Raw genomic sequence first — 14,868 nt, 5'->3', positions numbered from 1 at the left:
TTCCATGTTGGCTTATTATTCCCTGCATGTCTATCTCATCTCCCACCCCTAAAGGACAAGTGTGGAAGGTTCCTTTCTATATTCCTGTCCCAGAAAACTTAACCTATTCCTGTATCTTCGGTTGTCAACTCTACCAGAGGAGTCCAAATAGAACTGTACCTTCCAGTGACTATCCTTACTTATCCCACTTAATCCTTTTCAAAGCCTCAGGAGTCCAAATATAACAGTACCTTCCAGTGACTATCCTTACTTGTCCCATTTAATCCTTTTCAAAGCCTTCAGAACAGGTACTACTGCACAGATTCTACAAAAACTCATAGTCTTAAGAAGCTAAGTAACTGGTTCCAAGGTGACTCATGCAGGAGCTCAGGGATCTCCAGAGCCACATTCCAGCGGTGGTTAGGCACTACTGGGGTCTAGGCAGTGCAAAGGTTCAAACCCAGGGCAGCCTTCCTTTAGTAATTTTTCACTGTGTTCCAATACTGGAAAATTGATGGTGAACAAAAAAGAACATGTCCAATAAAAAAAAAGACAGGAACAGGGTCTAGAGAGTACAGCGGATAAAGCACTTGCTGTGGTAGCAGCTAACCCAGGTTTGATCCCCGGCATCCTGTGGGGCTCCTAAGCACTACCAGGAGTAATCCCTGAGCAGGAGAGAGAGGAAGAAGAGGAGGAGAGAGGCACCAAATAAACAAACCTATATCAGGAACCAGTAAATGCTCTGGAAACAAAAGCAACCAGCTAGTGAAGAGCAGGACACTATGTTTCTCAACAGTCAGGGAAGGGATTTTTGATGAGGGTGTTGAGTAGAAACTTAACAGGGGTCAGAAGGTAAAGCAAAGATAACTTAGGAATGAGTATATGAAAAAAAAAAAAGCACTCTATCAGTATGACCTTGTATAAAATGGATTCAAAGGTAGAAAAGACGGAGCTGGAGCGATAGCACAGCGGGTAGGGCGTTTGCCTTGCACGCAGCCAACATGGCCGACCCAGGTTCGATTCTCGGCATCCCAGATGGTCCTCCGAGCACTGCCAGGAGTAATTCCTGAGTGCATGAGCCAGGAGTAACCCCTGAGCATTGCCGGGTGTGATCCCAAAAGCAAAAAAAAAAAAAAAAAAAGGTAGAAAAGAACCACTGCTTTACTATTTTTTTAATAAAGCTTACAAGGAAACACAAAACTGCTACTGGTCCTGCCTCACATAAAAACAACGAGCAGTACTGACATTATCAAAATATAAATAAATATGCTACAAACTGAATTGATCAGGAATGTCTTTCCTTAAAATGTGCCAATTTTTAAAAGACAAATATTGTATGATCATTTATATGTGGACTTAAAAAAACAGTGAATCATATTACAGGAGATGAAGACTGGGGCTAAGTCTAAGGGTGCAAACTTTTAATGAGTAAATAAAACGGAAAGACCTAATGGATAGTATAATGAATATACACAATAATTTTGCCATTGTTATGATATATGAGAAGGTGCTAAATGAAAAATTAAAACATCGAATGTCTTAAATTTGTGTTATGTATCAAATATACTCAGTAAAAATCAGTCAACTTTATTTTGCAAAATAAATTAAACAAATATAGATATAAATCTACCTTATTCAAATTTTGTGCTATGTAACCTCTTCCAGAACCAATATCCAAAGCTAGGGAGAAGTCTCTGAAAAAAAAGGAGAGTGATGTCATGCTTAATAGTAACACAGTCCCAAAAGAATTATTAAGAACTAATCTTTCTTTTTTTTGAGATATTGTTATTTGCAATACTATTAACAAGTTTCATCCATCCAACATTCCATACATCACACCCTCCACTCAAGTGCTGTTTCCATCCGTGATTCCATCTTTCCACCTCAGTCCACTCCCACTTTTACTGATGTATCACGATTTACAATTCTGTTAATAATAATTTCATGCATACACAGACTGAGATTTAAGTTAAATACATTTCTAAAGAACACAACATTTGGGCCGTAGAGGTACCATGGGTAGTGCACTTCCTTTGCCAAGTGGCCGATGCACGCAGTTCTCTTCCTGGCATCCCATAATTGCCCCCTGAGCACTGCTAAGAGTGACTCCTAAGTGCAGAGCCAGGAATAACCTGTAAGCATCACCAGGTACAACCCCCAAACCAAAAAAATTAAAGAACACACATTCAAAAGTTTTACCATCTGCCTTTTCTATTGTGTTTTTTTGTTTTAAGCTGTATCTACCAGAAAACATAACAAAAAGTCTGACTCGTCTATTCACAGAACCTCATATCAACTCGTTTCCATACGTTGCTCCATGACATGGATATGAATTTGCTGGGTGTATTTAATTTGGCAACAAATCAAATAAAGAATGAAAAGAAGTTAATGTATATGACTATGAAAAAGCATAAATATCTAGCATACTTATCAAGAATTTTATTAACTACTTAGATCACACACTGAAATATTATGCAAAATATTATAAAGTATGAGTATTAAATTTAACACCAGCTTCATAGTAACAGATTTTTACTGAAATTTTACGAAGTTCAAAGTAGTAAGTGGCAATAAGAATTTGAATTAAGATTATATCAATCCTAAACCAGAACTATTACCCTCTTTGCTATGCTGGCTCTTTCAAATACATGTCATAATAAGCTGGCATACACATCCAGATATAGGTCAATGTTTTAAGAAAACAAATTGTGAAAAGAAAACTTGAAATTTTATTTGCTAACATTTTTCCTATCAGAATCAGGAGCCCTTTCTCAACTTCTGGTAAAAACCTACAAAAGGAAGAAAGAAAGAAAGAAAGAAAGAAAGAAAGAAAGAAAGAAAGAAAGAAAAAAAGAAAGAAAGAAAGAGAAAGAAGAAAAAAGAAAGACAGAAAGAAAGAAAACCAGTATACAGTTGGTGAACCACTAGTAAGAAGTGTTTATTTACCTAAGGCCTCTATGTTGACTGTAAACATAAGCTATATGGCAAGGTAAAGTTACATACTTTAAACAGGAGTTAAAACTGACATGGGGTGGGGAGGACGACAGAAATGATTTCATCCTGCTGAATCTTATTTTCCACAACTACACAATAAAAAAGTCACATTTCCTTCAAATTTAGTATGAGAAAATTTTATAAAGTCGTGCATATAAAGAATTTCTTGCACAGTTTACAAAGCTCAATAAGTTGATTCCTTTATATATTTATTTATTTTTGATGTTCAGGGCTTTCTCCTAGCTCTGCACTCAGAGATCACTCTGGGCTTGGGGGATTGTATGTGGAACCTGGAATGGAACTTGGGTTGGCAGTGTGCAAAGAAAATGTTCCACCTGCTGTACTATTACTGGAGCCCCAGGTGAGTCATTATCATCATCTATCATAAATGTATGAAGTGAGCCTCATATATCATTAGATATTTAGTTGAGAGATTAATTTTAAAATTCAAAAAATAATCAAAAGATCAGTGTCGATAATCTTAGTGTCAATAATCTAGTGTCAATAGTATTAAAGTGAGCCTCATACATCATTAGACATTTAGTTGAGAGGTTAATTTTAAAAATCAAAAGATTGGTGTCAATAATCTAGTGTCAATAAACACTAAATAATGAACATCAACTAGTGCAATGACATTTAGGCTGTATTTTTAATAATCTAATTCCAAAATACTAGTTTAAGACATGCTTTTAGCTAGAATCACAGGTCTCTCCATAGGCCTGTGTTTTGCTCATTACTAAAACACAAAAAGACTATAAAACCCAAGCCAATTTGGACAATTTACTGTTTCATTTATTAAATCGCAAATGGCCTAAAATCCAGACAAGTGAATAATTACTTTATAGAGAAATAGCTACTTTTCAAATCTTGAAAATAAGGAAATAAAACATATGATATTTTTATTATTTATATTTATATCATTATTTGCAATAATGAATATTTTCACCCAACAAAAATTTTAACTCACCCAAGATCTTTTAAAGCAGCAATGATAAAAATAATAAAGATCTGTGCTTTTTAACTAAATTCTCTTTCTGGTAGATAAATCTAATATCCTTTCCACAATGGTCAAAGTTAATGATGAAGTTTTTAAACAAAGAAACACAAAAAGTGAAAGCTAACATCAGAGAGATAGTCTATGCCAAAGTATAACTGCTATAATTTACCCTTTAAAAGTTGAAGATTTTTAAAATGCTGATTGGGAGTTGCAAAAGTGAAGCAAAAGTGAAGTCATGCAACTTCTGATACATGAATGGATCTGGAGAATATCATGCTAAGTGAAATGAGTCAGAGGGAGGGGGGCAGACACAGAATGAGCTCACTCATATGCGGGATATAAAAAAACAAAGTAGAGGGATCAATAATGCCCAAAAGCACCAGAAGCAAAGAGCAAGGACACAGGTTCTTAAGAGGACGCTCGCCATTGTAGAGGGAGCAGGGATAGGTCAGAAAAGGGACGAGTATGGCAATGACAGAGGGAAGTGGTAACTCTGGACGAGGACTTGTTGATGAAAGGAGGTAAAGGGACATGTATGATACCCTATCAGTGACAATATTATAAACCATAGTGCCTGGAAGGAAAAGAAAAAAGGAGAAAGAGTCTATCACAGAGGTAGCGTGGAAAGCAAGAGCAAAATTGGGAACCCTGGTGGAGAGAAGTGGATATGAACACTGTACACCTGAAACCCAATCATAAATAACAGTAATTCATAGTGATTAGATTATTTTTAAATTAACAAAAAAATTAACAAAAGAATATCCTACTCTAGTTTCTATCGAATGTCTATTATTTTATATTATCATAAAGTTGAAAAAAATGTAAACTATACTTAACTGTGGTTCCTGTCACATGAGTGAAACTTGAATCTTAAAGCTATCATTATGTCTAATATGGAATTAAGGATCCAGCAATATCTTAATATTGCTTGAGAGAAGTGTTTTTTCTCAAGTCTGATTCTGTATAACCTACTGACACTTAATAGCTAATGTCTCATATAAGTGAATAGTCTATCACCTAGCAAAAGATCCTGTTAATCTGAAAGGATTTTTTTTCTTTTTTTTCTTTTTTTGTGTCACACACAGGCATTGCACAGGGGTCACTCCTGGCTCTGCACTCAGGAATCACTCCTCGCGGTGCTTGGGGAACCATCTGGGATGCTGGGAATCAAACCCGGGTCGGCCACGTGCAAGGCAAACGCCCTACCCGCTGTGCTATCACTCCAGACCCCTGAAATGACTTTTAAAGGTAGGCTGAGTTACAGAAAATTCACATGCAGTAAATTCTTCATCTTCAATTCTGGGAGGAAAAAAAAAATCTTTTAACTGTCTTTTTGTTGTTGTTGTCAAATCAAGTGGTCCAGTCATTCAGGCTCAAAAGGTAGTTATGAGTTGTGCTTCCATGAACATCTTTTTTTCGAGGGCGGGAAAGTAGTACTCCTGGCAGGCTCCCGCTCTTTGCTGCTCCAGAGTCACTCACTGGAGGAATAAAACTCAGGGCTTACACAAGCAAAACATTCTACCACTTGAGTAACAGCCATAGCCTTTTAATTCTTTTTTTCAGAGAAATGAAGGAAAGAACATTTGCTCTCTCAGACATTAATAAAAGGAAGACTTAGATTAATGATTAAAATTACTGATCGTCATAACATATTCTTTTTTTTAACTGAATATTTTATTTTTTTTTCTACATAAAACCCAATTATTCTTCTGTGGCATGTTCTTTTTTTTTTTTTAAATTTTTATCAGTGAAACACCATGAGGTACAGTTGTAGACTTACAAACTTTTTTTGCTTGAGTTTCAATTATACAATCAAATACCCATCCCTCCACCAGTGCCCATTTTCCACCACCATGGATCCCAGAATCCCTCCCACCCCCCATATCCCCCTGCCTCTGTGGCAGGGCATTCCCTTTTGTTCCATCATAACATATTCTTCCAAATTTTATCATTTCAGACATCCCGTTCTGTCTCCAGTCAAGAGATCAGATCGTGTGTTCAAAAATGACTATGTTAATGTCTTACCTGGCTATATCATACACACGATCTGCAATCCGACTTCCAACCTGAAGTATTACCAAAAAAAAAAAAAAAGAGTGATTAAAAAGAGGAAAGTGGGTAGGTTTAATTTCTTTTTCCAGTTTAAACAATTCACAGATTACATTTAGGTAAGCACTTCCTTCTTTCTTTAGCCCTTTTCCTTTTGTGTTTGGGATTTGGGAACCACACCCAGGGGTTCTCAGGGATCACTCCTGAGAAGGCTCTGGGGACCCTATGTGGTGCCACAGATTGAACCTGGCTGGGAAAATGCCTTGTCTGCTGTATTCAAGACTGTAGCACTGTCCTCCCGTTGTTCATCGATTTGCTCAAGCGGGCCCAGTAATGTCTCCACTGTGAGACTTGTTGTTACTGTGTTTGGCATATCGAATACGTCACGGGTAGCTTGCCAGGCTTTGCCATGTGGCAAAATATTCTCGGTAGCTCACCGGGCTCTCCGAGAGGGGCTCAAAAGGGTATTGGGTGAATATCCTTTTCTATCCTGTAGGCTGTCTTTGTGTCCTGGTCACTGTTTCTTTAAAGCTACAGTTTTCCCATTATGAAATAGGATCTAGGATAATCTATAACAGAATCTAACACTTAAATTATTTCCTTGATTTAATGAATCATTAATGGAATGAACTCAATGGGCCTGACTACTGAAACAAAATCGCTTAATAAATCTGAACTACTCAAAAAGATATTTTTATTCTATTCCTTTGAATAGATAGCTTTATTATGAGCTTTATTTTTTGATATGTAAAACAACACTGACTGTAAAGGTTTCAAAGCTATTATTAGCTAAGGAAGCAAAAGCATGAAAATACTATGAAATCTCCAACTGACAGAAAAGAGCAACAAGACAACTATGCAACTAATTTCAATAAAATATAAGCCTCATCTTCTAAAATATGTTGTTTCCTTAAAAAAAGAAAAGCATGAGGGTTGGAGAGAGAGTACAGTGGGGAGGGTTGCCACCTTCCACATGGCCGACTCTGGTTTAATCCCCAGCATCCATATGGTCCCTGAGCACCACTAGGAGTGATTTCTGAGTGCAGAGCCAGAACTAAGCTCTAAGCAACACCAAGTATGGCAGGGGGAAAAAAAAAGAAAAGAAAAAAGAAACAAAGAAAATGAAAAAAATGCATGAGCATTATATTTTTTTATTAATATAGTGTTCCCCTGAAGTGTCTCTTAGTCATCACCCTCCTTAGAACAGAAAACCAATAAAAAAATGTTTCTCCCTAAACTTTTCCTATTCACTGATTCCCTTAAATCTTCCCCTATTTTTGTGTAGTGTTAAGGGTCAAACTCAGGACCTCACATACAAAAAGGTTCTACCAAGAGGCTATGTTCACAATCCTCTTCCCCATTTTGGAAGTAACATTCAAGGTGCTAACAGGAGCTTTAAAAAAAAAAATCTAATCATTAAAAGGTAGTAAAATAGTGTTTAAAGGCACTGGATGTAAAATATGTAAAAACAAACTGATAAAGGGATAAAGACACAGTTTATAAACACAAAGAAATACTATGAAGCCATACGAAATAATGAAATCGTGTCATTTGTGACATCATAGATCCTGAGGATATTTATGGTAAGTGAAATGTCAGAGAAAGACAAATACTGAATGATCTCACTTAGTTGTGGAATCTAAGATGCAAAACTAGTAAGACAAAACTCATACAGAGGAGATGGAGCTGCGGGTCAGAGACTGGATGAAGGAATCAAAAGTACAAAGTGCCAATTTATTTGTAAAATAGACAAGTCTTGGAGAGGTAGCATACAACAGAGAGTCCATAGGCTACCAAGACTGTATTGCAAACTTGAATAATTGCTAAGAATGAATGGGCAACAATACTCTTGTGATCAAAATACGTACCATTAAATTCCATGTGCTACATGACTGCAAGGATGAAAAATGATGGAAACAGGCACATTATTATCTAGAGCTAGTATAGACCATTAGAGCAACATGATGAGATCTAGCACAGACCAATGTGTTACGGATCACTTAAGGGACATCTTATTTGATGACTCCTATCAAATTTTGTGGAATGTCTAAATAAGTGAGAAACTCTACTGAGCAACTTGCAAATCAGAAAAAGTCAGCTAAATCTGAATTAACTGCATTCTCCACTTTTTCCTCAATTCCACCCCAACCTAAACCAGTCAGAAAGAAGATGCCTCCGAGTTCAGGCTAACTTCATCAGGCAGGAATAAAGAGTAAAGAGCCTAATGTTCTTCCTCATCCATTCATTCCCTTATGAACATTTCAGAGTTTCTATTAGAACTTGAAAATTCAGGGTATGTTTATATGATTTCTGGTGGTGGTGGGGGGGGGGGGGCAGAATAAACTATTCCCAGGGACCCACTCCTAGTAGGAACACATTTTTTTTTTTTTTATAAAAAGAATGTTTTCCTCTCGTATACTCTAGTCCTGCACACTGGCAAGGCACCAGGCAAGTGGCAATCAATACAATCAATGCGCTTTTTGAGGAGAGGCTAGAAAGAAACCTTTTCAAGTACAAACTCACAGCTTCGAAGTTCATGCCTTCAGACCGGGAAGAATTCACCCACCTGCCTCCCGCTGCCAGGGCTTGCAAAGTTCAACCTAACGTAGGATCTCAAAAGGTACTTATGGCAATGGATTGAAAGTACTTATAGCACTGGATTGGTTTAATTTATTCATTTACTTTGGGTTTTTTTGTTTGTTTGTTTGTTTGTTTGTTTGTACCGCAGCGAGCGGTGTTCAGGGCTGACTCCTGGCTCTGTGCCCAGGGATCACTCCCGGCGGGACTAAGGGGGCCGTGAGAGATGCCGGGGATCATCGCTGCCACCCCCCACTTCACCTGACCCTCCCTCTCCCTCTCCCCGCACGCGGTTCTGCTCGGACCTGGCAACTCCCGAGCAGATCTACCTGCAGAGTGAATGAATGAGGGGCAGGACCGATGAACCCGAGCCGCACGCACGCGCTCCGGTTCGGTTCTCCCCGGGTTACCGTTCAGTTCAGGCGGCCCGGGAGGAGGACGGCTGCTCAAGGTCACCCGCGGCCGGCCGAGGGCGCGCGACCCGGGCTGCGCGGGAGCCCGCGGGTCCGCAGCTCCGCGGGACCCCCTCAGGCCCCGACCCCCGCGGGCTCACCTCCTCCTTCAGGTACTCGAATTTCATCACGTCGGGCTGCCGAGCAGCCCAGTTCTTCTGTTTCCTCTTCAAGTCCCGGTCAAAGATATTGAGGGCTCTGGGCGACGTGCCCCCCGGGCCGGAGGCGAACTCCCTGAGACCGAGGGTCCTGCCGCGGACCCCAGCAGTCAGCGGCCAGCGCCTCAGGAGCTCGAGCACCGCGGAGCGCTGCATTTCACCGGGGACGACGCCACCAGCCCCAGCTGCCCGGACTGCGCACGCGCAGACGCCGCTTCCGCAAGCCAGCGGAACTTCGCGGAGGGGAAAAGGCGAGGAAGTTTGTCCCAGCTCGCGCGCCGTGACGCCGGAAGTCTCGCGAGGGATTGTGGGTGCCGGACCCACGTGAGAGCCGGAGACTGGGTACGAGTCTGCCTGGGAGCTTGTGAAGGGTGCGCGTTTTTCTTTATTTTCCCCAGTTCACGCTTCAGGTTTGCCCGATCCTTTTGAGAGTTCCTGTCGAGGAGCCGCAGCTCCGTAACTGTCCGCTGGGGGTTGGGGGACAGGGTGAAATCCCAGTTCCGGCGCCACGCTCGCTCCACCCGAGTGTGAGGGGAGGCTGCTGGCCGCCGGGCTCGCACGCTGAGGCGCCTAAACGAAGTGGAGACGTCGCCTCGAGGGGTCGGGCGAGGGGGTCACGCTTCCGAGACGGCTGATCCTGAAGCGTCTCAAGTAGACCCTGGGAACCTACACCTTTTTCTGATGAATGAAAAGTTGTCTTCTCGTTTAAGAGGAGGGGGGAAGTGCATCTTGCTTTTCAAACAGCACCCGGATCGGACCGGGGTGGGTTCTTGCTGCCGTGATTCCTGAGTGGAGCAAGACCTGGCTTTGAGAAGGATGAAGATGCTTTAAGGACCGGGGAGAGAGTACAGCGGGGAGCGCCCTGCCTGTGGCCGACCCGACTTCCTTCCTCGGCATCCCATATGGTCCCCAGAACCCTGCCGGGAGTAAGTCCTGAGCACGGCCGGGTGTGGCCCCAGAACAGCAACAACAAAAACGCAGCAGCTTTCGAGAGAACTTGGTGCGAACTAAAGCCGAGATTTATTTTTGTCTGTTTCGTTAGGAGACTCTCCTCTTATACTAGGAACGGGCTTTCAGAGTAGCTTGAGATGTGAATTAACGGAATGGTTCCAGAACTCTTAAGAATTGAAACTGTCTAAACTTTGGAGATTTTTTTTAAGTACATTTAACTTGTGAAACAGAAAGTTATCCAAACAGAAATATGAGAATTATGAGAGTGCTAGTAAGCGTTTGCCCCCTCTCCTAAGCCCTGGAATGTTCGATATTGTTTTGCCTTAAATATCTTTGTTCAACTTCTTTACTTGAATGAGGCTATTCTGATAGTTTTACTTTTCCGCATGTGAACTCACTGATTTAGGAAATAATACTGGGCTTGTTACCCTTGTATTTAACTTTAAATAAATTGTCAGTTTTTTCTCCTAAGGCGCTTTATAATATATAATATAGTTATATTACTAACTATATATATTTATATAATTTATATAGCATATATAAATTATATATTTATATGTAATTTAAATAATATAGTTATCGAATACATCACGGGTGCCAAATACAGTAACAACAAGTCTCATGATAAAGACGTTACTGGGCCCGCTCGAGCAAATCGATGAACAACGGGAGGACTGTGACCGTGAATATAGTTATATTACTAACCTTACATTATTCTAACTTTTAGTTTTTTGTATTTCAGTATTTGGTTTCTTTTTTGCACCTGTCCAGTCACACTTCAAAATGGCATCCAAGCAAGAAATAATGAGTGACCAGCGGTTTAAGCGAGTGACAAAGGACCCAAGATTTTGGGAAATGCCAGAAAAGGATCGAAAAATTAAAATTGACAAGAGATTTCGGGCAATGTTTCATGACAAAAAGTTCAAGTTGAATTATGCTGTTGATAAACGAGGCCGACCTATCAACCACAGCACCACAGAGGACTTGAAACGTTTTTATGAACTTTCAGATTCTGATTCTGATTTATCAGATGAAGATAAGAAAGAATTGAACCAAAAGAAATTGAAGAAGAAAAAACCTCAGACTAAAAACAAAATAGAACCAAAGAATCCTGTTGATAAAAAGAAAGAAACTAAGAAAACAAGTCAAAAGGATTTTGAAAATAAAAGTGATCTAGATGTCTCTGACATGGTTCAGAAAATTAAGAACTCTTGCAAATCTCAGAAGGTGGGTTCAAAAATAAGTCCCAAGAAAAATAGTGAAGAATTTACGCAAACAAGTACAAAAGGAAAAAAAAAAGTACAACAGACTGCAGACTTGGGTCCCAAAGGAAAATTAAAGACAGCAGACTCTGAAATTGTAAAATTTCCCAATGTCAAGTATTCTGAGATGAGAAGAAAAATGTGTTCAGGTGGGTTGGAGAGAATTGGGGTTTTTTGTTTTATGGGTTTTTTTTATGCTGATTCTTTTAAAAAGTATATCATAAATACATTATTCTTAGTATAATGGGCATAATACATGCTTATTTTGAAGCATAAAGCTTTGGCATTAAAAAAAATCTGTTATAATGACTAGAAAGACAAAAATTTAAGTCGAGACTAAACAATGATTTTGATTTGTGGTGGTTATAAGGCTTAGCCAGGTAAAAGTCTTTATATATATATATATATATATACACGTATATATATTCATCACAGTATATGAAGAGATGGGTATTTATCTATCTCTCAACTACTTGCAGTAACTTGTATGTTGCAGCTAGAATGTGATTAGATGTAGTCTCCTACGTCAAGCCATTTGCTGGCTTATATTATCACTGTATCACTGTCATCCCATTGTTCATTGATTTACTCAAGCAGGCACTAGTAAGTCTCCATTCGTCCTAGCCCTGAAATTTTAGCAAGTGCCACATTGGAGACTCTTCAGGGTCAGGGGAATGAGACCCATCTTTGTTACTGGGTTTTGGTGTATTGAGTACACCATGGGCAGCTTGCCAGAGTCTGCTGTGCGGGCAGGATATTCTTGGTAGCCTACCGGATTCTTTGAGAGCGAAAACTAGACAATAATAGGTCGCATTTTATGATGTTTTGTGAAATTCTTATGGGGGGGGGGGGCACCTGGCTATACCCAGGTGTTACTCCCGGTTCTGCACTCAGGAATTACTCCTGGCAGTGTTGGGGGACCATATGGGCTGCTGGGGATCAAACCTGGCTGGTCATGTGTAAGGCAAGTGCCCTGCTGGCTGTACTATCACCCCAGTCTGAAATAGCTTTTTTATTAAAAAAAAAAAATGCAGGAGTACTGCTATTTATTCCGAAATAGCATTGTTCAATGCCGGTCCAAGGGATGCAAAATAGTCTGCTAAAGTACACTGGAATCTGGAGCTCCTCACCCTGGACAAGGGCTTACATTTAATAGGGCTATTTAATAATAATAATAATAATAATAATAATAATAAAAAATTGTTTTCATCTGCGAGTACAGGGCTTTCTCACAATAAAAATATTTTGTTTTTTGCTTTTTGCTCATATTATATCTGTGCAAATTAGAAAAACACAGAGTTCCCAGTTTGTTCAGGGATCAGCTTTTTTGAGCGAAACAGCAGATGAACAGACACAGGATTCTGTTTGGAGAAAGTAGTTTTAAATGTTTTGTTGGTTTTCTGTTTTTGTTTTTTGCTTTTTGTGTCACTCCGGCACTGCACAGCGATTACTTCTGGCTCTGCACTCAGGAATTACCCCCGGTTGTGCTTAGGGGACCGTATGGAATGCTGGGAATTGAACCTGGGTCGGCTGCGTGCAAGGCAAACATCTTACCCGCTGAGCTATTGCTCCAGCCCCGTATTGTTTTTGTTTTGAGGTGGGGATGTACCTGGTTGTGCTCAAGGATTACTCCTAGCTTACTCCTGGTTCTTTGCTCAGAGATCTTTCTAGGTGATGCTCAGGGGAACATATACAGTGCTAAGAGTCAGCCCTGTGAAAAACTAGTAACTAAACCTCTGCATTATGTCTTCAACCTTAGTGAAAAGAGTTTAACCTTGTTGTCAGCCCTTTCTGCTCCTTTGCAGATTCTTTTTCGCAAATAACAGCTTGTTAACTGCAATGGCTCTGGTCCGAAACAGTATTGTTCAATAGAATGACTTATTTTTTATTTCAGTTCACACATTACAAAGTAAAATGAAATGTGTAATCAGTTTTGTTAATATATTTTATTTAACCAGATAAAAGTAAACTATTTCAGTATGTAATCAAAACATGAAATATTTAACATGTTTTCACACTAACCTCAGTTAATTTAAAAAAAAAAAAACTTTTTTTCCAGTTGTCTCATAGGACTACTGGCTACTGTTCTGTACAGTAAAGGTAGAGGTAAAGGCCCTCCCGTTGATCGTCGATTTGCTCGAGCGGGCCCAGTAACGTCTCCATTAGAGACTTTGTTGTTACTGTGTCTGGCATATCCAATACTCTCGGTAGCTTGCCGGGCTCTCCGAGAGGGGCGGAGGAATCGAACTCGGGTCGGCCATGTTGGCCGCGTGTAAGGCGAACGCCCTACCGCTGTGCTATCGCTCCAGCCAGAACTGAAATGGAAGACATTAGTCAGAGCCATAATACAAAATAAGTAGTAAGGATCAAAGTTTCTGAGGATGTGGGTGGGTGATATAAGTATGAGTGTTTGCTTGGAACTTAAGTAAAAAACACTGAAGCACTGTCCTCCCGTTGTTCATCGATTTTTTGCTCGAGCAGGCCCAGTAACGTCTCCATTGTGAGACTTGTTACTGTGTTTGGCATATCGAATATGTCATGGGTAGCTTGCCAGGCTTTGCTGTGTGGGCGAGATATTCTCGGTAGCTTGCCGGACTCTCCCAGAGGGGCAGAGGAATCGAACCCAGCTCAGCCGGGCCGGCCGGTTGCAAGACAAACGTCTTACCATGGTGCTGTCGCTCCAGACCAAGTAAAAAGCATTTGTTTAAATTCATGTTTACTTATTTTTTTTTTAGGCCCTCCCGTTGTTCATCGATTTGCTCGAGCGGGCCCAGTTTACTTATTAAGTTCATTAAAATTTTGTGTCCTGGCTCACAGGAAGTGTTGGGTGTTGCAGTGCTGATCATTAATGCTGTAATTAAAAATGTATGTTCAGATTAGGCAACGGCTAGTTGTGATTACTACCTTTTGAAAGATTTGTTTGCTTGGTTTCAGATCAAAATAACTAAGATATTTAATTCAGCATTTATATTTTCTTAATTTCTCCCTCTTTTTAATCCTTTTCAATAGTTTCACTCAAAACGGCGAGAGACGGTAGTAGTTCTGAAGACTTGGTGGATGGTGAAATGTTTGACAAAGATGACCTGGAGGAAGATTCAGAAAGTGCTAGTGAAATAGACGGTGATGAAAAATCTGAACATGAAGTTATGAGCAGTGATGGAAGGTCAACTGATGATGAAGTTAATGATGAAGAAGATGAAGACAATGATAGTGAGGATGATGATGAAAGTGAGAGTGGTCCTGATCTTGCAAGGGGTAAAGGAAATATAGAAACTAGTTCAGAAGATGAAGATGATCTAGAAGATTTGCTTCCAGGGGAATCGGCTTTTGAGCATGCTTGGAGAGAATTAGATAAAGATGCTCCTCGGGCAGATGAGGTGATTTTATTTTAATAGATTTTGTTTTATAATTAGAACTGTTATTCCTAAATGGGAAAATTCTTATTGGTA

The 14,868-nt window shown here is 39.9% G+C and overlaps 2 protein-coding genes across 5 annotated transcripts in view; one reads left to right on the top strand and one right to left on the bottom strand.

The window, feature by feature from the left end:
- Window positions 1–9,381, bottom strand: part of NDUFAF5 (NADH:ubiquinone oxidoreductase complex assembly factor 5) — a 42,759-nt gene extending 33,378 nt beyond the window's left edge. For 2 of the 4 annotated variants that reach the window (XM_056121625.1, XM_056121626.1), the window contains exons 1-3: window positions 9,150–9,381; window positions 5,996–6,036; window positions 1,610–1,673 (exon numbers count right to left, since the gene is read on the bottom strand). In XM_056121625.1, the coding sequence (XP_055977600.1) occupies window positions 1,610–1,673; window positions 5,996–6,036; window positions 9,150–9,362 (318 nt within the window). In that variant the 5' untranslated portion in view covers window positions 9,363–9,381. Of the gene's footprint in view, window positions 1–1,596; window positions 1,674–5,995; window positions 6,037–9,149 lie in introns of those variants that run through there. The other 2 variants (XM_056121628.1, XM_056121627.1) reach the window with 2 other exon arrangements.
- A 141-nt stretch (window positions 9,382–9,522) lies between these two features.
- The window catches only part of ESF1 (ESF1 nucleolar pre-rRNA processing protein homolog), a 77,518-nt gene continuing 72,172 nt past the window's right edge, over window positions 9,523–14,868 (top strand). Inside the window, exons 1-3 of the mRNA XM_056121286.1 lie at window positions 9,523–9,577; window positions 10,900–11,568; window positions 14,429–14,796. Of these exons, the coding sequence (XP_055977261.1) occupies window positions 10,941–11,568; window positions 14,429–14,796 (996 nt within the window). The 5' untranslated portion in view covers window positions 9,523–9,577; window positions 10,900–10,940. The remainder of the gene's footprint in view (window positions 9,578–10,899; window positions 11,569–14,428; window positions 14,797–14,868) is intronic.

Source organism: Sorex fumeus, unplaced genomic scaffold (genome assembly GCF_029834395.1).
Source record: "Sorex fumeus unplaced genomic scaffold, SorFum_2.1 ptg000044l, whole genome shotgun sequence".
Lineage (NCBI taxonomy): Eukaryota > Metazoa > Chordata > Mammalia > Eulipotyphla > Soricidae > Sorex > Sorex fumeus.
The sequence above is the reverse complement of the archived record's forward strand: the minus strand, read 5'-3'. Positions and strand labels throughout refer to the sequence as shown.